At 45.5% G+C, this 23,712-nt stretch overlaps 2 protein-coding genes and 1 long non-coding RNA gene across 4 annotated transcripts in view; 2 read left to right on the forward strand and 1 right to left on the reverse strand.

The window, feature by feature from the left end:
* LOC121045576 overlaps positions 1–10,535 on the reverse strand; it is a 32,075-nt gene extending 21,540 nt beyond the window's left edge. The window contains exons 1-2 of the mRNA XM_040498531.1: positions 10,340–10,535; positions 159–341 (exon numbers count right to left, since the gene is read on the reverse strand). Coding sequence (XP_040354465.1) covers positions 159–341; positions 10,340–10,535 — 379 coding nt within the window. The remainder of the gene's footprint in view (positions 1–158; positions 342–10,339) is intronic.
* A 685-nt stretch (positions 10,536–11,220) lies between these two features.
* Positions 11,221–18,993, forward strand: LOC121836851. Of its 2 annotated transcripts, XR_006078039.1 has the most exons (8): positions 11,221–11,285; positions 11,417–11,504; positions 13,630–13,716; positions 14,036–14,130; positions 14,443–14,537; positions 14,857–14,951; positions 16,537–16,630; positions 18,659–18,993. It is a non-coding gene; the product is annotated as an uncharacterized LOC121836851 (long non-coding RNA). The 2 variants fall into 2 exon arrangements; XR_006078040.1 differs by lacking the exon at positions 16,537–16,630 and having other exon boundaries at positions 11,222–11,285.
* A 10-nt stretch (positions 18,994–19,003) lies between these two features.
* On the forward strand, positions 19,004–22,704 carry LOC115316340. The gene is made up of 4 exons (XM_040222693.3): positions 19,004–19,822; positions 20,124–20,184; positions 22,026–22,194; positions 22,587–22,704. Exons 1-4 carry the CDS (start codon positions 19,004–19,006, stop codon positions 22,702–22,704), a joined length of 1,167 nt encoding a protein of 388 aa, XP_040078627.3.
* The last annotated feature ends 1,008 nt before the right edge of the window (positions 22,705–23,712 follow it).

Genomic DNA, 23,712 nt, shown 5'->3' on the forward strand with positions numbered 1-23,712 from the left:
TTGTACCTGTAAGGACACAGACCCAAACGCTGCGGCCACATCCGTTACCAACCTGTGACCCGGATTGACCTCCGGTACGTGACGTAGAACACTACGGCCTTGTTTTTAGGGAAGATGCGACGCTCGAACCCAGCCGAGAGAGGCGAAAGGCGACTCACCGGTGACGCAGCGCACGACTCCGTTGAAGGCGACCTCGACGGGGCGGTAGAAGGGGCACTGGCAGCGGCCCTTGGGCTCCCGTGCCCGCTTGATGCAGATCTGGCTCGAAGAGCGCCGGCAGTCCATGTCGTCGTCGCACGTCTCGTGCCGCTCCGGACGCACGGGCGGACGAGTGGGCCGTGCTGCACCGCGGAAGTGGCCAATGGGTCAGACCTGTGTGGGGCACTGCTGCAGATGTCCCATTGTTGCACAAAATACTCGATAAAAGTATCTAAGTTAAGTTACTAAATACCCCCTTCATAAAGTATTTAAAATACTACTCAAGTTACCTTCACTGTAAACTATCTTGAGTAGAGTACAAATACTTAGAACTCTAATTCAATTACTTTTGAAGATAGTTTCGCATTGCGTAATTTGTATCGACGTCACTCACAACGAAAATTATAGAGCTGCGCAAATCTTTGTTACCAGAATGGTTTATTAGCACACAACAATACAAAACGGAAAAGAAAAAAAAAGTATGGTAGGGCTATTTCATGCAGTCCAACTATGAGGAGCAGGATATTGTCAAGAATGACAAATGATGAGGCCGCGAATAACTGAAGAAACTAAACGCTTAATGGGACGAACTTGTGCCCAAGACAAAATATCTGAGAAAGGCTAGCGTCGCAGGCGTCGATGTCGGCGAAACAGCATGATCGAGCGCTGGGGGCGAGACTGACTCCGGAGCACCTTTTGTACTCGTGTGGGTTTCTGGACCATTCGGCGTAGAACGTTCGGCGCGTAGAACATTTGTAACTGAATCAGACGACAATGTTCTCGAACTTACGAGTATGTCAAGTTGAAAGAATAAATAAAAGAGGAGTCCGCATCCTGGTATCGAACCCGGAGCCTCCGCGCGAGAGCCAAGCGCGGTAACCATTCGGCCACGCGCTCGCTCGGCAACGCGCGTGGTAATATCACTGATACATGTTACAAAACATTTCTGCGACAACAAGAAAGAGGTCGCTTAATGGGGAAAAGATCAGACCGTGGCGCCCCAAGCGGTTAACTTTGAAACTACACGAAAAGAGACATTGAATAGCAATGACTCAGCGCGCGGCTGACAAAATCGAACGCGGCTGGAGTTCGTGTTTTCCGGTGAGGGGGAGGAGGACTCTTATTACCACTCCGGCCTGCATAAACAATACAGCATGCACAGTGCCCAGCTCAGCACAAAAGCCCAAGTGGGTCACGCTCGCATGCTCTGACAACTGCTTTCAGGAGAGATCCGGCACTTAACATCACTTTGCAATTTTTTAGTAGTTTTACATAACTTTGTGCCCCGCGCTCTTTTACAAAAAGGTGACATGAACATGCCCACAAGGGCTGTTGGCATGTGCACAGGCCTTGTGTTGAGTAAACACCGAGATGTGGGTGCAACAAACGGGTCAGAGCGCCTCGTCAATAGTGACATCGCTTAATATCACGTCCTGCGGCGCACCTTAGACCAGTGGCAGATCCAGGGGGGGGGGGGGGGGGGGCGGTGGGGGCGATCGCCCCCCCCCCCCCCCCCCCATACGCCTCGCCAGGCAACTCCCCCTCCCCGGGGTTCTTCGTCAGCTCGAAGAACAAACGTAAGCAATCGACGCGAGGGACAAAAGATTAAAACAGCAGTTGGTGGACGCGCCTGCTGGGCGCCTCCAAAGTGGGGTTTATCTCCGTCAAGGTCACGGTACGTCTTCTCGACAGGGACGGCGCCAGGAGTTTCGGAGTGGAGAGACAGTGGGGAGGCGCACCAAATATTAGGGTCCTCGACTGCAGGCACACTTCCAAACAAGGCCAGCACGTCGAGCACGGGGGAAAATACCTTCAACATATCTAGTCCCCTTTCTCTCTCTCTGTCTCCCTCTCTCTCTCCCTCTCTCTCTTTGGAGGTTGTCTGCGAAAAATTTGTGCTCTGAAAGCTCCCAAACGCAGACGCCAAGCAGCCTTCCTCAATGGTACGATCCTATACACAGCGGATTATCCTTCCTCTCCAGCGGCCGCCTTTTCATCACTTTTCGTTTGATGGTTTCTTCGTGGTTGTGGGCTTATCCTTTGGCATGTCTCTTTTGGCTTGCTTTGAGATGCTGTCGCCCACGGGCTCACTAAAGGTATCTTATTGGCAGGGTGTGCTCATTGCCTAAGGAAGTGCGGAGGGGACGTACCAGGAGGAGACGTTCCCGGGGGGGGGGGGGGGGAGGGGGGGGGGGATGCAGCTTGTACAACCAGGTGACCAATTGCTTTTCTTCTCAACTGAGAGGAAGCAAATGCTCTGGGTACAGTGTAGTCTGTGTCTGAGCTTCTCCTGAAGACGCTTCGGACTTCCCCACGACCTTGGCTTAAACATAAGCCCGCTTTCGTCCTCGCCTCCATCCCTCACTGAGGATCAGCGCCGCAGCGCGGAATACAGAAAGAAGCCGACGAGCGCCAGAAGGGGGAGATGTTTCCTCTAATGGGCTTCATACGGCCTGCGGTACGACTTCTCGTGGCGGGAAGCTAATAAAAGAAAGATAAACGGTACGAGCACTCTAAAGGCTGGAGGCTGCTTACACGGGGTCCTCAAGCCGACGCCGTAGGCATTTATTTGTATACAATGCCGTTTCAACTTAGGGTGGCGGGACATATTTTAGAAAAGGCGCCCGCTACGCCTTGTCTCCCCTTGGTGCCGTCTTTACTTTTCGAGTTAAACGCGGTTTCTGTGGATTGTCGGCAGAGCTCTCGCGCGGCTTTGCAGGAGCGAATATGTGTGTGTCGAACGGAAAAGAGGCGGGCTTGCTGGTTTGCAACTGCGCCTTCGAATTCATTACCTAGGGTCTTGGGGAAAACGAGCCCTTTCAAAGATGCGACTATACATAAATTAAATAGACAGTGCCTGTGCCCGTTCGAGTGAACACCGACTCTTAAATATCCATGCTGCAGTCGTGATCGGCCTTTAGCCCAGTTGAGATACGCCGACCGGACAACCGCTCTGCCCCATCATATCTCTGCACCTGTCCTCTCGACCCTGACGAATGAGGTAACTACCCAGAAACAAGTGAGTGTTCCTTTCATACAAAAAATATCCAGAGGAAGTACAATTGAAAATAATTTGGAACGATTCATTGCTGGTTTATGGTCTTGTCTAAGTTTAAAAGTTGTAGTTGCCGAACTGCAACATGCTTCCAAAAATATTCAACAATTATTCGCTTTCGTTCTCTTGAGTTGCATCCAGAACACGCGAAAACACGAGTTTGGGTTGGCAATGCCGCATGTGCTGCGCTCTGGACATTCCAAATATACGGCGAACAACCGACAACTTGCCTGGCAGCGTTCGTTTCGCTCGCTGCATCAACAGTGTTTTGACGCCGCGAGCAGCGTCGAAGCCGCCGGGCCACTTTTGTCGCTTGTTTGCAACGTACTCGCTCCATTGAAGCAACCGGCGACAATGAGAGTATGTTTTAAAACCACGTTCTGCATTTTGGCACTGAATATAAAGTTCTAACTACTATGCCAAGCTTAATCTCAAAGAACAGCTTAATCTCAAAGAACAGCCGAGTTTTAGATTAAAACGTTTTTCGCATTGTCATTAGCTGTATGAACTTCCTCCCTATAGTTGGTAAAGGTACATGCTCTGCGGGTGTAACGAGAATATACAAATATTCACGCAAAGGAGCCCAAAAGTTGTAACCCTGCCGGGGATATTTGAGCCATCAAGTTACACTGTCTTCGATTGTGACAGCCGCTATAGCACCAAACATTCATCCCCAGTAGTTAAACTTCTTTTTCTATTTCTAGCGCGTTGCCACGCGAATGGAGTAATCGCGTTTCCTATGAACTACAAAATTCCTTACATCATGGTGTTCAGAAAGGATAGCGCCACAACAATTTTCTATATACTTACCTCTAGCGTGGTCACCCTAAAGGTTTTAATTCAAAGAGTTCATCCCCGACAGGTAAACCGATACAAAAGCTCTCAAGATCTAAATTATGTTATCAGAGTTAAGTAAAAACAATAACCCCACAAAAAATATACGCACTTCCCCCTCCCCCCCCCCGCCGCTTTACACCGAGGAACCGCCTCCCCAAAAATGGAGGTCTGGATCTGCCCCTGCCTTAGACGCATCGTGTAACTACAATCCATATTCCCTGTATGGGGAGTTCACTATAAACAAACTTGGGATACGGATATGAGTGGATGGATAACAAAGAGAACCCACATAATAGCCACGGCAGTAGTCCACCTTCTTCAAGTAGGTTGCGTTCAGAGAGGCACTCAGCGTTGGGGTCAGCTTTGTTGGGAATATTAGAGGTCATTCAGCTTTTAGTTCGTTTCCTGTCCTGTTCTCTGCTTATTGGTGTTCGCTTACAGACAGTGTTCGCGAGAGCAATAAGTGACGGACTGACAAAAAAGAAAATAAACAAAAGAACGCTTAGACGTTTTGCAGTAGCGCCAAATATACTACAAGCAAAACAAAAATGTCTTTTTTTGTGTGTCCACTTCCCTTTTTTTTTTTTTTTGTTATCTTCTTGACATTGAAGTCTGCATTGTTGTCGTAGGTCGCTTCCCGGTCTTCGTTACGCCTCAGAGGGGCAATCGTAACTTCCGTAAAACCACCCCTTTTGTATGAGGATTTTTCGGGGGAAATTCCAGGAATCAAAAGGCGCCTTTGAGAAGGCGAAAGGAAAACTTTCATTGTACGAACTTTGGGCTGAAATATGAGTCACAATCGGCAAAAAGCGATGTCTTCACGAGCTCAATCAAAGTCACCTTAGCTAATCGGCGCTAGCAACGGGATTTGGTTGCTCGAAAGAATGTTCAAATTTGCTCGTGCCACGCCCACGTCACTTGATACCGAAAAACTTGGAAAATGAAGGAATTTCAAAAATGTATTTCAGATAACAAGTTTAAGATACTCACAAATGTGATTAAAACAGAGTATCAAATACTTGGAAGATACCAAGACACTTCAAAAAGTATTTGAAATACAGTATCTTGAGTAGAGTATTTGAGCTACGCACAAGTTTGATTATGTCCTAAACCATAACAAATTAAAAAAACAAAAAAAAACATAGGTAGTATATCTTGTTAATTAAGTGGCTTTATTAGGTCACCTTGATATTATATTTTTTTTTGTTTGTTTTAGGTACGCTCATTAATGAAAAAGAAAGATTTTGTTGCTATAATCTTTTTACATTCAAGAAAAGGCTGCAGTGTATGTCTTGCTACTATAAAGAGAAAACCTATCCTGTTTTCCGGACTCAAAAGAAACCATAGCAAAATTGTTTAAAAAGTTGCACTCTCAAATCGGTCTGTTTGCTCACTGCGTGAACAATTAGTAGCGCACACGATTGATACTCCTCGTGTGGAAAGATTCGTGCCATACGGCGGTTTGGCCGATGGGGTACGTAACTTTTGCCATTTGGAAAGTGATATTGGAAGACTGTATTGCTGGTCTTACTTTCTCTTCTTTTTTGTGCGCGTCTTTGCGGGAATAAAGGTTTTATATAAAGGTAGATATTTTCTTCCGGATATTCACTTGACACGGTCAGATTTTAGCGCTGCAAGCTTTCTCCTTAAAGGGTAACTGCAAAGATTAACAAGTGTTTTTTTAAACAGCCTAGTTGGGACAAGCATGTCGGAAAACAAATCTTCCGCAAAACATACATTTCGTTTGTAGAAATATTTACGCCACAGGACGTAATTTAGTCGGAGTCAGAACCTCTCCGCATTTGAAACTCACGCTCTTTCGACAAGCGCGGAGGAGTAGTTCGCCCCGCCCTAGGGTGAACACCCGTCCCGCGACTCGCGGGACTGTCCCGCATCGAGGGCTCGTGTCCCGCGTCCCGCAAGAAATATCAAAATCTTCAAAATGTCCCGCATTTCACACTGTGGTAAAACTCACTACACAGCCTATGGCGCTGCCGAACAACGGGGCACAGGGAAACGCGGAGATCGCTGGTGAACGTCTGAATCGCGATAGTACACCATTTTCTATCAAAGAATTGTGGGAAGTGATCGTCGTTTTTGCAAGAGATATGACGCGCATGGGCCGTTGTGCCTCTCTTCCCTTGGTGGCAAAATATTGCAACGAACAATTGCCCACCAAAAGTTGAAAATAAATTATTTTAATTATTTTCAAATCGTGCTGCGTCAATGCGAAAAGGTTGCTGCGGAAACTTTTTTTTATTAATTTATTTTAGTAAAGACGATCACACAAGACAAGAAGACTGCAACTCACAACGGTAAAAAACAACAACGTAAGATTCGAAATTTGTGGAGGAGCATGTTGGTAAAAATACGAATCGACAGAAAACGAGAAGATTCTTCTCGTTTTCAAAACGATAGAAGAAGCTACTGCTTCTTTTATCGTTTGATGCATTGAGTTATGTTGCAGTCGATTTTATGTTTTCAACTCATACAATGTCACTTGTGGTTAAAATTATTTGAGCTTAAATGCCGGGACACAATTTGCAGCTGTATGATATGCTCTCAGACAAGACAGGATATCAAATGTGTTACAGGAGCCGCATTTCGTGGCGTGTGTTGGTAACTTTACTCGTATAGTTATTTTTCCATTATGTTTTTTAACCTGAGACCGGGGCAGAAGGCGGAAAAACCATTTTCCTCCACCTGCCCTAGTCTCTGGTTAAAAGGCAGAATGGTAAATTTCCACCAGCCCGACTGCGCACTAAGTTCCTTTTTTTGCTGTTGCCACAGCCGAAATGTCATACCGCTCTTTTATTACAACCTCCCCCCCCTTTCCCCAAGGTCAGCGTATCCCGCATTTTGCTAGCAGGAAGGTGGTCACCCTACTCCGCCTCTCACTCTTGGATTTACTTGGCTGCGGAGTCGTACGCAGCGACGCGACTTTCGGGATCGGGGGGAGGGGAAGAGGAAGAGGAAGAGAAGAGGGGGCAGGAATGGGGGGAAGGTGCGGAAGGTGCCGCCGATGTACGCTGGAAGCTAGAGCCGGTTTGCTTTCGTTGTTTTTGTTTGGTCGGAGAAAATCTGGCAACAACGCACGTTCGACATAGCGCCGGTATTGTTTTGGTTTGACAGCACGCCAGAAGCTCCGGAGTTTGCGAGGACATGTAGTGAAGACGTGACCAAAGAAGTGCCCCTGTGATGTTCCCGAAAGAAGGAAAGTATCATCCGTAATCGTCGTGTCTGCTTTGAAAGCGAAGGGAATCAAAAGGTCCACGAGTGCGCAACCACAAGCCAACGTCCATGACAGCGTTGACTACGGCGATCTCGTTCTGTTTGGTGCAACACGGCGATGCGACAAAGAACTGAAACGTTCGAGGTGTGGTGCGCTGCTTGGAAGTAGAAACTCACACTAACACGGAGCTCAAATCGGTTGTTGTGGGGTTCAGGTTCAACGGGTTCAGTCCCATCGTCGCAAGCTGATCCGGTCCAGCTGGTCCGGGAGGACGCAGCGAGCGTCTTTAAAAGTATATCTTCCTTTGTTCCGTTTCAAAATGTTGAAGATTCCCGATGCATACCGCGAGTAGAAAGGCGCTGGCGTTTTCAACAAAATTACGTCGTTTTAATTGAACATTGGACTTCGGATTGTTGTCCTAAATCTGCCGTTTTTACGCTTCGTGTTGCTGGACTGCGTTTGCACAGCGACGTGTTTCCACAACGGCGCACACCGCTCGCGCAGATGATTCGGTCCTGCAAACGACCGGTTATACAGAATTTCAAGGAAACAAGTCGCCACCGATATTTTCCGGTAAATCTCGTGCGAGTTACCTACGCTCATCATGCGGAGTGAATAAAGTTGGGCAAGATTTAATACCTGCCCACAGATGCATGAACTGAGACCATTAGTTACCTAGTGAACATAGTGCTTTTTTTTTATTTTGGGAACAGGCGTTGGTGCATTTGTTATGGTACAATCACTTGAGAGTTCAGAAATTGTGGAGGGCGAGCAGGCTTTCCCAACTTTGCCTCTTTTCTATCTGACACTGCCCCTGGTTTCAAGTCGCAGTTTCAGTAGTCATACCTACTAGCAGGTATAAACTGCTCTAAAGCAGGTAAAAGACTGGGAAGTCAGGAAAGTAGAACTCGGTGTTTCGCCCTTTTCGCAAGGTGACTGGGGGAGTGCTTTTACCAGATGTGCGGGATGTGCAAAACATTTTGTAATGTACGTCGTTTGCGTCTCCAGCAAAACGAATAAGATGATCTACAAAGGTGCAATCACAAGCCAAGATTTACGATAACGGTACACATACAATTTAAAACAACTTTACGTAAGATGGTTCAGAAGCCGAGGAAAAAAATCTGTCGGCTACCGCAGAATTCGGACGTCCGAAAGCTTACGAACTGCTTTACGTAATAATCTGGGTGTGCGAGGTTTTCTACGTAACAGCTGTGTCTCAGTCGCGGACGTTCGATGCCCCCAGTGCAAATCTCGAAATGAAGAGAACATTCCTGGACGTTTGTCGCTACGAACGCCCGGTTGTCGCGATCACTCATCTGAATCCACTTTGCAGAGCAACGGTGCCGAATTAAAGGAGCTGACACCTAAAAAAAGAAACAAAAAAAAACATTTACATGCGCAAGCAAAAGAAAACGCTAAGAAAGCAAACAACAAGCACCTGGGTCAACACAAAACAGTGATCACTTCGGCGAAACGACTATTGAGGTAGGCGAGACAGGCGGGAGCAGAGACTTCGGCGGCCATGAAAAAATGGCAAAGCTTATGTTTGTTATGGTATGAATACAAACGGGAGTGCCCGTCTCGTAAACCATTTAAAAAGAATAATGACTCTAATTGCATGGATTATTCTTTAAACGTAGAAATATGCCGCTCAAAAGGAAATTACGATATATAACAAAGGTTTGAACAACCAAGATCTAAGCTGTCAATCAAACTCTTAGCCAATGAGAAGAGTTGCTATCGGATGTCGCTCCGTGACGTGTAGCATCCAGTCCGTGACGTTTAGCAGCCACTCCGTGACGTGTAATACCCACTTTTTGGCGCGCGATTTAAAACAGACGAAATAGCCGCAAACTAAAATCAGTCCCGTGCAATAAATATTGTATTTTTTTTTTTCGCGGAACAATTGTCTTGAGGCACGCTTGTCCCAATTGGGTTGTTAAAAAAAAACATTTTTTTTTTCAGTTACCCTTTAGCGATTAATGCGCCGATATCCTGTAAACGAAACGTTTCACTTAATGGTTATTTTGGTAACTGCACGTGCACCTCATTGTTTTGTTTTAGTACAAAAGGCGTACCAAATTGATTTACACTTCATTATTTTTGGGGGGATAGCGTTCCATTGAGGTTGGCAGATTTGTCCACTTTCTTAACAGACTCTCTTGTAGCCGAATGCACTTGCACGAGCTGTTTGGCATAATTCCATGCGCTGGCAGAGCCAATTTTTGGAGACGCATCGCACCTCCACCTGGACAGCTGCATTCAGATTCGCAGAGGCCGCGATATGGCGTCCTCGCATAGGTGTTATCACATCATCAAAAACGTGGTAATCACTGGGAGACTGATCGAGGCCGTGCCCATGCACGACTAAAGGTCAAACAGGTCAATCGACGCGTTAGAATTGCCGAATCGGACTAGGCGGCCCCCAGTCATTGCTTCACGTGAGTGAACGCGACGCCGTAATCGGCGGCACTTGGCGAGGTTCAGCTATCTTTCAAACGCGTCGTACGCCCTTTCAGTTTTTCATCATGCATAGGTTCGTTCTGATCTGGCCCCCAATGGCTATCACCACTGCGGGACCATAAAACAAAACCAGCGAAGATGCCATTGGTGAGCTGGAAGCAGCTGTCCAGGCTTATGTGCGATGCACTTCCAATAAGGGGTTAGCATGGCATGAAAAAACTGCAACGCAAATGGTGTAAAATCAGTAAGTTCTAAGAAGAGTCTAATGAGAAGGTGGCATATCTTCCGACCTCTATGTGGCCTGTATCACAGCAAAATAATTGACTGTAAATCAATATGGTACGGCCTTCGTACATATCCTCATAAACTAATAGCTAAGCAATTTGCCCTCTGCCATTTCTTCTATAGTCCTGTTTGCGTACTCTTTGCGAGTTGGATTATTATTTAGTTTTGCTGGTTCTGTTTGGATTCCTATTAAATTTGCCTTTTGCTCATGTCCCCTTTCTTCTTCACAAGAAGGAACGAAGTAGGTGTTACGGAACAGCACGCACTCCTGATCTCGAAGGACCTCCTACGGAAGACCTTGTTATAAAAGACTCCACCGCCTTCAGCCTTTTCAGCGACGTCAGCGTAGCGATCCCGCCGGTTCAGCTGTTGATGATGATGATGATAATGACGTAGCTTCTGGATGCCTTGAACACCCACGGGCGCCTGCCTGGCGTCGCCCTTCCTGAAGACAAAAAACATACAAGGGAAGGATATATAGGGAGGATTTGCGGTTGGTAGGAACGAACCGTACAGATGTGGTGACGGTGAGACCACGTTGTTATTTAATGGAGGCCAAGTTTGGGCGCGCGAGGCACGTGACGCGATAATTGATTGCGCAGCCAGCGCGACTGTCCCGGCGTCGTCGTCTCGTCCTTTAACCCAGCTTTGCACCGATACATGAAGAGCATTCTGAAGCTACGGATTAGTTCGGGTGAAGTTAAATCAGGATAGTGCAATATTTAAAACCAGCATTGTATTTTGCTTGGTTGCCATCCTGTCTACTAGTCTTCGTCTTATTTTTTGTTGCTAACCTTATGCAGAAAAATAGTCTACACTGTAAAAAATGTACGTAAAATATACGTGCATTTTCACAATCAAAAAATACGACGCGCTTTCGTATTTTTAAAAGACGAGTTGTGATCGTTTCTCGGAGTGAACGGGGCGAAAAGCGCGCGCGGCGAGCCGAGAGCCAGGGGAGCATGCCAGGCGCCAGGACGCCGAGCATGCGCAGAGAAGGGCGAACCCGACCCGTGCTCGACGCCCGGAGGCCCCCCTCTCCCTTTCCGGCGCGTCGTCGCGTTTGTTCATGTACCGCCAGTACCGCCGCGTGTAGGACGTACTAACAAACTTTCTCTTTACGTTCGCGCGGCAATCACAACCTCGTGGTTTTTGGCGTTGCCTTGTAAGCCGTTCCCTCCATTCGTTCCTTGCGGGAAGCGACGTCCAAAGGTATGCACCACTCCAGCAAACTTTCTATGTAATATCGGAGACAATATGAGCGTGAACGCGCCTCCGCTTGTCACTGCGGAAGCGCGTTCACGCTCTTATTGTTTCCGATAGCACTTTACCCTTTCGCACAGCAATCGAAGCCTCGTGGTTTTTGGCGTGGCCTGTTTGGCTGTATCGCGCCGTTCCCTCCGTTCGTTCCTGGCGGAGCGACGTCCAAAGGTATGTGAACACTACTTTATTGCTTCAAAGAAACATCGAAAGGCATAAAAAGAAGGATGGAGCTTTTTGAAATCTGTACTCCAAAGTGCTACTGGTCCCCGCTCTGCATTGCCGTCGGTAGTGTCTGCGGTGCTGCATGAGGACCGAGTGTGAGTGCGTCCTTTTGAATAACTCTTGTATTTAAAATCCAATACATTTGGCGTGTCTTTAAAGGTTCAAATTTCAAACGTGCTTACCTGAAACTGGTCATACAAACATTTTTGAGCCAAGAGTATTATGTTTTTTCTCTTATTCGTCAACTCTGAAGCCGTGGAATCTTAAAAACAGAACAAGAACGGCTACCGTGCATATTTTCGTTGCCGTCGGCTCCGGTAATGTAGTACTGAATGCAAAAAAGAAGCCTCTATCCTACAAGAGGCTGGTGTCCAGCAAAATAATCGCGTTAAATAATGATTTGATCGAGGCGTTTGAAAAATTGTGCATTTCTCGGAACAATGTTAGTGCCTTCTTTTTGCAAATCTGGATAGCTCGCCGAGTGAATTCCTGTGCCCCTTGTAAATCGCGAGCGATCTCTCTGTGTGTTGCGCTTGTAGATCGGGAGACTAACTGATGTGCCCAAGGAGGTGGAGCGCGTAGAGCGGTTGAAAAAAATTCGCTGCGTAGTGGTTCTGCATAGGCTCGCGCGGTTGACGTATGTATATTCACTCGCGACATTTCGGTTTCGATGTTTATGCCGCCGTGTTCGTCACAGCCGCGACAGCGATCGTATCCATTTCGCTAGCAGTACTTTTGATGTCATGTTATCAGGAAAAACAACCGGACGAACGGTTGTTTTTCCCATTTCGTTCTGGGGACGCCCAAACGAATAAGCAAGACGAAAAAAAAACAAAAAAAACAGGTGCAACCTTTTTTTTTTGTGTAATGTAGATCTTTCATAAATAAACGTTTCTTCATTTTAAAATATTTGTTAATCTGGGTAATTGGTCATTTAATTTGTAAAAATAAATCTTCATCGCAATTATATCGTTCATCGCCAGCTGCAAATTTTGCCAGCGTGCTAAACGTGCCAGCGTTTACAGTCACACCGAGTACATTTATGCGGACGGTAAATTCAAAAAGGTTTCCGTTACCTGGTCCATGCAAATTCAAGCGTGTACATAATATTAATTTGTTTTTCATAACTTTTTTTTTACCCAAACATATCTCACTGTTTTGTGTGGCTATGTGACCCTGTGTTATGTTATGGCGGAAAGTGAGTCATGTAGTATAACTGACATCAGCAACATCTCAAATTATGTGTACACCACTTGACTAACTCTATCAATGAGTGTGTTGGTATAAGTAGGCCAAACATCAAAAGGCAAAACGGAAGTGTGCAGCTCTTTGGAATCAGACAGTGCATATTTTCTGGTCTATAGTCTGCAGACTATGCATGAATAAAAGTTGTTTTTTTATGTTGTGCACACTATCTACAGATACGGGTTATACTATGCAATAATTTTTGTTTCTAGATCCTTCGTTAGCACCAGACTGGTCTGATTGGCTTGCAGATTTTCGAATGTTTTATGCCGGGATTAAGAAGTGAACGTCACACTTTCAATCTGTTGCTCAGGCTTTCTATGCCTTGCGTGTGACACACTGCTCGCTTGGATGCCTGCAAGCGGTCAATGTGGGTCAAGCTGAGAGCTCTGCGGTTCACCCAGGAGAGGTGCACAAGAAAATCCAGACTTTCGTCTGCAAATATCTTTTGTGCGAGAGGTGTGGACTGACAGACTATGGATGTTAGCATTTCAGCCTACGTTTTGCCCTGCGGACTATGCATTGAGCACCAACTATCCAAACGAAACTTATTTTTTAGGCAAAATTGGCTCCTAGGGTCTTTAGACCGGAAAATACAGTACTTTAAAGCACTTGTTGCTTACGCTAGAAAGTTAAACGAACCCTGCCGTCAGTGTTCACTGTCTTTTGAGCCATAACTTCCCTGTCAATCATGTTCGGGAACCGACAGTTAGAGCTCAGTCATTAAAATCAGCATAACATGCTGATGGTAATTTAACAGAAAGGGCTTTCGCCCCGTCCTCCCTGGAAATTATTTCGCGCGCCTAATTTTTCTCTGTTTCCCCAGACCTACAGAAGGGCTCTTTATGTCCCTCTGTCCGGTGGTGGTCGCAAGCGAGGCCTGCACCGTTATTGCCATCACCATAGTCTGAAGGTATGTATACACCACTTGACTACTTCCATAGAGGAGTGTGCTCAAACATTAAAGGGCCAAATGCCAGCGTGCTGCTCTTTTAAATTGGGCAACACTCCAAACCATGTGTTTTATAGGCAAAAAAGAAGTTTTGCACTTGAGCGGTCTGCGGTGGTGGTATTTCACTCTCTGTGGAGTTGTAACTTTCTTGTGAATCATGCTAGAGCAGCGCAATTTGAAGCCAAATCACCAGCAACCATAACATGGGGATGGCTAATTCACATACTCTCTCCTCTGTGGTAATTACTGCAGGCGTCTAATGTTTCTCTTTTTTACCCAGACCTACAGCAGGGCTCTGCCTGGCTCTGCGTCCCTCTGTCCAGTGGTGGTCGCAAGCGAGGCCTGCACCGTAATTGCCATCACCATAGTCTGAAGGTATGTATACACCACCTGACAACTTCCACAGAGGAGTGTGCTCAAACATCAAAGGGCCATATGCCAGCGTGCTGCTCTTTTAAATTGGGCAACACTCCAAACCATGTGTTTTATAGGCAAAAAAAAAGTTTTGCCCTTCAGCGGTGGTGGTATTTCACTCTCTGCGGAGTTGTAACTTTCTTGTGAATCATGCTAGAGCAGCGCAATTTGAAGCCAAATCAATAGCAACCATAACATGCGGATGGCTAATTCACATACTCTCTCCTCTGTGGTAATTACTGCAGGCGTCTAATGTTTCTCTTTTTTACCCAGACCTACAGCAGGGCTCTGCCTGGCTCTGCGTCCCTCTGTCCAGTGGTGGTCGCAAGCGAGGCCTGCACCGTAATTGCCATCACCATACTCTGAAGGTACGTATACACCACTTGACTTCTTCCACAGAGGAGTGTGCTCAAACATCAAAGGGCCAAATGCCAGCGTGCTGCTCTTTTAAATTGGGCAACACTCCAAACCATGTGTTTTATAGGAAAAAAAGAAGTTTTGCACTTCAGCGGTCTGCGGTGGTGGTATTTCACTCTCTGCGGTGTTGTAACTTTCTTGTGAATCATGCTAGAGCAGCGCAATTTGAAGCCAAATCAATAGCAACCATAACATGTGGATGGCTAATTCACATACTCTCTCCTCTGTGGTAATTACTGCAGGCGTCTAATGTTTCTCTTTTTTACCCAGACCTACAGCAGGGCTCTGCCTGGCTCTGCGTCCCTCTGTCCAGTGGTGGTCGCAAGCGAGGCCTGCACCGTAATTGCCATCACCATAGTCTGAAGGTATGTATACACCACCTGATAACTTCCATAGAGGAGTGTGCTCAAACATCAAAGGGCCATATGCCAGCGTGCTGCTCTTTTAAATTGGGCAACACTCCAAACCATGTGTTTTATAGGCAAAAAAGAAGTTTTGCCCTTCAGCGGTGGTGGTATTTCACTCTCTGCGGAGTTGTAACTTTCTTGTGAATCATGCTAGAGCAGCGCAATTTGAAGCCAAATCACTAGCAACCATAACATGCGGATGGCTAATTCACGTACTCTCTCCTCTGTGGTAATTACTGCAGGCATCTAATGTTTCTCTTTTTTACCCAGACATTTGTAGTTAACTTTTGGAATTGAAACAAGCCCACAGACATCAAAATAGCTTGTACAGTGGGACACCTGTTCTACAATTTAAATGTAACACAGATTCGACAAACATTTTGCTATTTTTGGATTGTTGACTAATGAAAAGCTGGGTCAATTAAACCAGGATGTCAAATGAACACATTTAACGCACACTTTCAGTATAGGAATCTGTCTCTTCTGGACATTTGATACTTTATGAACCTCTGCCGTTGGTTACATAAGCACAGCATTATGGCAGTATTCATCGGTTATGTTATTTCTTATTTCAAAAACTCTCCCATTTCAGGCCGGAAGTTCACATCATTAAAACTGCATCATGTACAGTTGCCATGTGTGCAAGCTGCGACAGAAAAACTTGTATCACTATGAGAGACACTATAGGCTTCATTCAACAAGTCACAACCTAAGTTTGCCCTGCTTGAAAGAATGGTGTAGCAGGTCTTTCCGCTCATTCAATGCCCTAAGAGTGCACACGTCAAAATGTCACAGTGGGCAGAAATCTCATCACGACGGGAGAGAATATGTTTGCCCTCACGCATTCTGCTCACAAAAGGTTTGGAGCAGACTGGAAATGACCAAACATATCAAAGGCCACATCAGTTCAGGCCTCAAGACAAGTTGCTTCATGGAAAACTGCAGAAGGCAGTTTCAGAACTCAAATACATTCTCGGCGCACATGAGTCGCTGTCATAGTCACCAGGCAAAACCCCCATCGTCATACAGTCAACATGATTATGATAGTGATGGTGCACAACCTAGAACTGACATGGAGAACAGTGAGTCTCTTTCATTCGCGCACAGTGCTGAACAGGCAAACACATCTTGTGAGGGCCCTGGTGAGGCATCGTTAGAAACAACACATCTGGCCTTGTTTTTTATGAAGTTGGAAGCAATGCACCTAGTGCCTGCATCAGTTGTCCAGAGTATTGCCAATGAGATGTACTTTCTTGAATCTGTAGCTAAAGACAGCAAAGTTTCAGGCATTTGTAGAGTTCTGGAATGCTTCGATGTCAGCGCAGAAGTATGCCATGCAGTTGTGGCAGAACTGAAAGCTGAGCAATCTCCTCTGTGCCCAGACAGTGGGGTCTTGCGTAGTATGCATTCGAGGAGCCAGTTCTACAGAAATAATTTTGCCGTGATAGACCCTGTGGAGGTTAAATGTGCGCATGCTAGAAGTTTTCACTATGTGCCAGTGAAGGAAACACTAGAGGCTTTCCTTTCTGACATTTCTGTTCAGAAGCTACTCTCTCGCACAAACGATCTGGAGCCTGGCTTTCTCCAAGACATCACTGATGGGAAGCTCTATGGAGAGTCCAATTTTTTTATTGCTGGTGAGAACACCATTCAGCTACTATTATTTCAGGATGCATTTGAAGTTGCTAACCCTTTAGGATCTGCCAGAAAAAAACACAAAATCTTGGGGATGTACTACACCATCGCTAACATGCCACCATTCGCTCAGACAAAAGTTCATGCGATGCAGTTAGTAATGTTGTGCTATGAGTCCACCTTACAAAAAGTGGGACATGATGTTGTGATGAAGTCTCTTGTATCAGACCTTACAGATCTTGAAAAAGATGGTGTTACTGTAAATGGAGTCAGATACAACTGCGGCTTGTTGTCATGTCTCGGTGACAACCTCGGAAGCCACGGGATAGGGGGCTTTGTAGAGTCGTTTTCAAGGTCAAAATATTTCTGTCGCTTTTGCGAAGTGACAAGAGATGCCTTTATGGCCGATTTTAGATCGATGGGACCTCGCCGTACGGCTGAGAGCTATGAAAAATGTCTAAAGCGCATCAAGGAAGAAGGACTAGACTCATGTCTTGGGGTTAAGTTTGACTCATCCCTAAACTCACTCCTGAGTTTTCATGCCACGTCTGGCCTGCCCCCGTGCATTGCTCACGACCTATATGAGGGTGTAGTCCCATATGACCTATCGCTTATCCTTCGGAGACTCGCCATTGAGAAGAAGTGGTTCAGCATTGAGGAACTCAATTCAAGAATAGCGAACATGAAGCTTAAGGGGCATGACTCTAAGAACCGGCCGTGCAAAGTTTCCTGTGAAGGAAACTGTAGAGGAGAGGCAGTAGAGACATTTTATCTTGTCAGATTTTTGCCCGTCCTGCTCTTTGACAAGGTCAGAGATGTGGAAGATGAGGCGTGGCAGCTATACCTCATCCTAAAAGACATTGTAACCATCTTGGCATCGCCTCAACTTCATGTGACTCAAATAGAGTACTTGCGTGCTCTCATTGATGACTATTTGTCCCGTAGGGTACATCTGTTTCCTGGCATAGCTCTAAAACCAAAACATCATTATCTGAGGCACTACCCCGACCTCTGCTACGAATACGGTCCATTGTGCCATTTGTCAACGCTTCGCTTTGAGAGCAAGCATTCCTACTTTAAGCGAATCATACGCAGCACTCAAAATTTCAAAAATATTACTTACTCTATGGCAAGGAAGCACGAGATGCTTCAGTCATATTGCAGAGCGGGCAAGCTTTTTCCAGATGAATTGCTTCAAGAGCATGCATTGTCTTTTGTAGAGGGAATGTATTCAAAAGAACTCACTGATGGTGTAGTGAGCTGTGGCATTCAACTGTCAGCTGCTGAAGTTAGTCAAACATTGGTGTATCGAGGGACAGAGTATGTGGCGGGGTCGGTAATTTTTTTCCAACAGTGTAGGGAGCCAATGGCTGGCAAAATAGTTTGCTGTATCGTTGAGAACGGGAAGGTTGTGTTTGCGTTAGAGGCATGCAAAATAACAACATGGGCAAGCATGGGACTGAAAATTGTAAATTGTTGCAGAGGTAGTTTTCTGTGTGTGGCTTACAGTCAGCTTCTGGATTTTTCTCCTTTGCACATTTATGCCTGTGGAACAAGGAATGTGGTTTCCTTGAAACATGATGTGGAATATACTCCTTACCTGTAGAGCCCTGTGTATCTGTGGGTATCCACAGTGAACTGGTGGATGCAATATCTTAATAAAAAGAAAATCAAACAGCTTATGAAGTGTGACTGCGAGGGAATCTTTTTTAATTCACGCTTGTGTTTATGATGTAGGAGAAATATAAAGGAACACTTTGGATGACCGGTAGAAAAGAAAGTCGAAGATACAGTTCAGGTGTGGGTATAAAGTCTCCAGATGCAGATTGCATGATCAGATCGCTGTATTCATGCAGGGTTTTGCATATCTGTAGTTCTCATCACAGTGATGCTTTGCCAGGCTCCTTAACGCTTTAGAATGCCTTTATAAAAATAGCTTAGTGTCTCCTGTCACTTTTTTTTTTTTTTTTTTTGATAGTAAAGGAAATTTAATCTAATCACATTGACTGTATTTCTCCCCTAAAATAAAGATGGACTCTGTAAGGGCAACTATAACACAACTGGTACCCGAGATACCCGATGGCCAACTTGACGCACTGGTGACCCACCTTGTGGAGGAGGGATACAGTACAGCAAAAGACCTTCTATACTTGGAAGAACAGGACTTAAAGCCTTTCCTCAAGACCTTGCATATCAGGAAGCTTTTACATCTCATAAAATCTGGGTCCCAACTGCAAACTGAAAACTGTGCACTTCCCTCAACGTCAGCAGCTTCAACACCGACAAACCCAGCGGCAGCCACGGCTCACCGCGCATCACAAGAGAGGGCTTCGAAGGACCGCTGGGCGAGTTCTTTTGAAGTGGATTGGGGTGCAATGCCTGCAGATCTGGTACGAACCTGCCAAGAGGAGAAGGTGCCAGAGCCTTACCTAAGACGAAAGATGGTCAAACTCCTGGGAGAAGCAATCGCAGTGCATGATCCGAAACCCAAAATCAAAGAAGTAAGCAAGATTGCCTCCCTGGTTGTGGCAAGATACCCACACTCCTTTGCTGACGTGATGTCGACAGGAAATATTATTGGTGACGGTACGTCATCTTTAACACGACAACTTGCTGTATACATGGATAACAGGCGTCGGCCACACAATGCTGCAAAACGAGGGCCGGGAAGAACTGAAGATGACGAACCAGAAGCGACATTATCTAAGCAAGGCAGACAAACAGACTCCCACGGTTGCGTGGCATGGGAGCCAGACTGTGCGCCATACACGTGGGACGATCTAGAGGTAATGAGGCAGCAGCTGTGCAAAGCCACCAATTTAGAGGAGATCTCCTCTACTATGAAGAAAACCTACGCACTGCAGAGGAGGCACATCAACTCCATGCAGCAAACACTCCTTGAAATTGCGGAGTCTTGGCCTCACCTCTTCAAAGAGCCACACTTCTTCGTTCATGTTGATACACTCCTTGGGTTTTCCTACCACACTGCCTTCACCACTGAGCTGACGTCGAAAGGAAATCAGCTCTTTGATGTCATGTGGAGAGCATGGAAGCCTCAGTCAAGGTCCCTCCTCCAGACAATCCAGAAAACTTTGGACTGCAATGGACAAGCGCCACCACGCTACACCTTTGTTCTTCAGCTCCTGACTACCTACTTCGACGAGAATCCAGAGGCTCTCATCTCATTTCACCCGGTGAGCTTGGTAATCTTATTCCATGAACTTGTTTAGTTATTCATAAATGTATGCAATCAATTGCAGAGGTCAACTCTGTGAGGCAGTGATCATCTGCTCTGTTGACTGCAATTCCTTGTGTGAAGTGCATAATACCACACACAATATTGTTCATGGCATTTAAATATTAGCTGCAAAAAGTTTATTAATTTAATTTCTGAATTCTCAGCCTTGCTGACCAATTTTTTACCATGAAAGTATCTGTTTTCTTATCAATAACAAGTACACCATTAAATATTCTTGATTTTTGTATTCATTATAGCACTCAACAGCTGCCAGTGTTCTTGGCTCCTGCCCAGATACACCTCACCTTGCGGTCCTTGGTGAGATAGCTTTGCACTGCCTTTTAATTTTTAGATAATTAAGAAAATTGTGAAAGGAGTAGTGCAATTACAGTCTAAGCTCGTTATAATGGCCCTTGTTATTGACCAGGGCTGGGCTTTCGATAGTATACTTGACACCATGGAAAATTACATTTAGGTACTGATACAAGATACAGACGCAAAGTCCATCTTTGATATAAATACTCCATGCAGTATCCTAGATGCTTCGATACATAGCTGAAATCCCATCGCAAGTATTTGGAAAGCAGGAAACCTGATTAATTTACATTGATTATAAACATTTCTCACCTGGATTTTATGGGTTCTGGTATCGATATTTTTCATAAACGTTTTTTGTTAGCTTTGCATGTTAGCTGCGGAGTCCAACAAGGTATCGTACTCGGCCGACTTATTTTTCATTTATATTAACAACCTTCCTGCACGTATCTCCTCTTTCATAGGCCTCTATGTTGACGATTGTGTTATTTATAAAGAAATTCTTAACGATTCTGGGTTAGGAGGCGAATTGATGGAGTAAAGGAAATCGAGAGATATCGGTCTAAGTCCACGATTGCACAAACACATAATCACACAAGGGAGTGAGGAGGAGGGGGAAGAAGGAATAAAGGGGAAGGAGGGTGAAGTGGATGGCAGAGTGGGAAGGAAGAGGGATATAGAGGAGAAGGGAGAGGATGAGCAAAGAGGAGGAGACGAGGGAATGAAAGGGAGAAGGGAGGGGAGCTAGAAGGGATGGGGGACACGGGAGGAGGAGAGGTCAAGGGTCCAAGGTCAGGGTCACCTTTTACCTTGACAAACGCACAGCCAACAAGGGAGAGAGGAGGAAGACAAGGGGATGGGAGTGACGAGGGTAAACGGGGGATAGGGAGAGCTGGAAATGAGGAGGGCAGGGAACCAGGAAAGAAAGAGGCCAAATGCTACTAGCCACGATTGCCTTGATAGCTCTCTGCCGAGCTCAAAGGCACGCTTAGCAGAGATCTTGAAATTTTTATAGACCGTTTTGTTAATCCCGATGACGATACCCTTCCATTGCCCTTAAACGTGTTTCTTTAGTGGGTATCACTTTAGGACTGAAAATCCGGCTTACTAAAACCCTCTAATGATGATATACTGCATTGCATTAGTCCACTTATCGGCCTTCAACTAAGGAGATGTCAGTTCAACAAAGATGCCGGTGTTGTCTGTCTGCCCTTTTACAGGTGTTACCCAACCTGTTCCCACAGTTCCAAAAAAAAAAAATTGTGCAATTTGCATGTACAGCTCACAAAATAGAAAGAAGGATAGCCTGGTTTTGCCAGAAAGAAAATGAACTGGAAGTGATCTTTAAAAGTTAATGCTAATTTCTTAACTATTGGGTATCTCCAAAATACTCGATACTGTAAAAATGGGTATTAGGTACTGATACATTGGTACATTTTTTCCTGGCAGGCAGTACCAGATACAAGGTACTCGACTGTCTCTGAAGTTAGTATTGGAGATACATGCATCTCTGATATCGCCGAGCCCTGGTTTTGACCACTATTTCGCTCTGTTGTAAAAAAGGATTATGTATTATTCAGATAGGAAGTTGAATCAGTGGTACAAATAGGAAAACCAACTGAGCTTCACAAATCAGTATGTTGTATCCAAGTTTCTGCTGCAACAAGATCTGTTGTAACGAGCTTGTACTGTATTCCAATGCAGAGCATCCATATTTCCTAGTTTACCTCATTGCAATGTCCTTTCTGTCATCCATTTGAACCGTTACGATTGCAATAAATTAACTACATCTGTAACATGTAGGTTTGATGATCATCACATCTTGCTTTTTTTTTTTTATTTAGGTTCTACGCTTCTGGATGACCCTCTCCAGATTGCGCTGGTTGTTGACAGGGTGCTTGTGTTTGAGGCAAGCAGTCTCGAGGTCGCTCTCTGCTCGCTCCTGGGAGCGTATTTCGTCTTCAACATCAAGTACCCAAAGGAGGCCTCGTACACGCTGGAGTTCCTTCAGAGGTACAGATATGTCAGAATTCAGTGTTTGTTCATGGCAGGACTGGTGGTCGATTATGCTAGTGCACCGCAACCCTGAACATGTGGACCTAGACCTCGCACTGCAGAGTCCAGGAATCCACAGTCGGACTAGCGCCTCACCTGTTCTAATCTTGATAGGCATTATACTGGCATCTGTTCGTGTATCACTACTGCATGTTGGCTCTAAAGGCCTCGGGTTAGCAGCCATACTGCACGAGATATTTTGCTGCGCAGTGTGAACCAGCCACCGACATGTGAAAGTCAGCCCAAAGGCAGGCTGTATAAACACGCACAAGGACATCTCGACATCTTTCACCCAAGAATGTGAGTTGTTCATGTTCAATTGACATGCGTTTCTTTGACCTCTTATACAGGCATTTTGGCCAGATAAACCCATCTAAAGGTAGCAAGTCCAGCTCCCGTGGTCACAACAAGGTCAATGGAATCCCAGCCAGAATTCTAGGCCTGCTGAACAAGATTCGTTCACTCTAATGGTGTGTTTTCTATTTTCATCTTTCCCTCTTATATTTTGTGATGCTTGATTTTTGCTATTGCAGATAAAAATTTGTTTTATCGGATCAAAAAAAAGAAAAAGACGTTTACAACACCCCGTAACGCCGAATTAGAGCATAGCTCTCGAGGAGGAAGAGGGGAGGGTATACCCTTCCTCCTCTCCTCCTCCTCCTCCCTGTCCCTCCTCTCCTGCTCCTCATCCCTCTTCCCTTCTCTTCTCCTCTTCCCCTCCTCCTCCCCTCGTCCTCCTCCCCGCGTGTTGCATCATGGGAAAGGTCCTATAATGCACCGCGCAGTTACGGCGACGCCGACGCCGCTGAAGCCGGTAAAGGGGCGCCCAAGAGCTGCGCTCGAAAAGAATTCCTTTAATTCGATTTTCTTTTTCTAATTTGACCGATGGGGATACGAGACTAAAGGCGAAAATGTTTCTAAAAGTTCCTGTACTGCCTTCAGTTCTTACAAATGGTACACAATATAAAAGAAAAAGCAAGGACACATGCGGCAGCCCTGCAGCATAAATTAAAGAGACAGTGTTTTATTTATAGTGCTAGATGGAATTAAAATGATAGACAGATTAGATAACTTGATTTTATATATATTATTCATATTAGGTACAATGAAGGCTCGCATACCGCCGCCTACCATTAGAATCTTGAGGTCCTTGTAAATTTACAAAAATATTTGTTAATCTATGTTTTAATTGTTACAGCGAGGGCCAAAGGAATCTAGCCCACAAATTTATATACATTGCAAAAATCAGTAAAAATAATTTGGGTTATGTGGATAGTTATACAGCGTGTAGTTAGTCAGCCATTTCAAAGTTGTGACGAATAACTCGCTGTAGATGAGCGATTTAGCCAGTGCAGTAGAACCGCTAGCCTGCGGTCTTTAACAAGCATACGCAGTAGTGAGACACGACCGCATGCGGGTACGATGCTCATCCAGTTCAAATGAGCATGTGTGGGGATTTAACCCAGGATCCCTAAG

This window comes from Ixodes scapularis, unplaced genomic scaffold (genome assembly GCF_016920785.2).
Source record: "Ixodes scapularis isolate PalLabHiFi unplaced genomic scaffold, ASM1692078v2 PGA_scaffold2__306_contigs__length_199485367, whole genome shotgun sequence".
Classification (NCBI taxonomy): Eukaryota; Metazoa; Arthropoda; class Arachnida; order Ixodida; family Ixodidae; genus Ixodes; species Ixodes scapularis.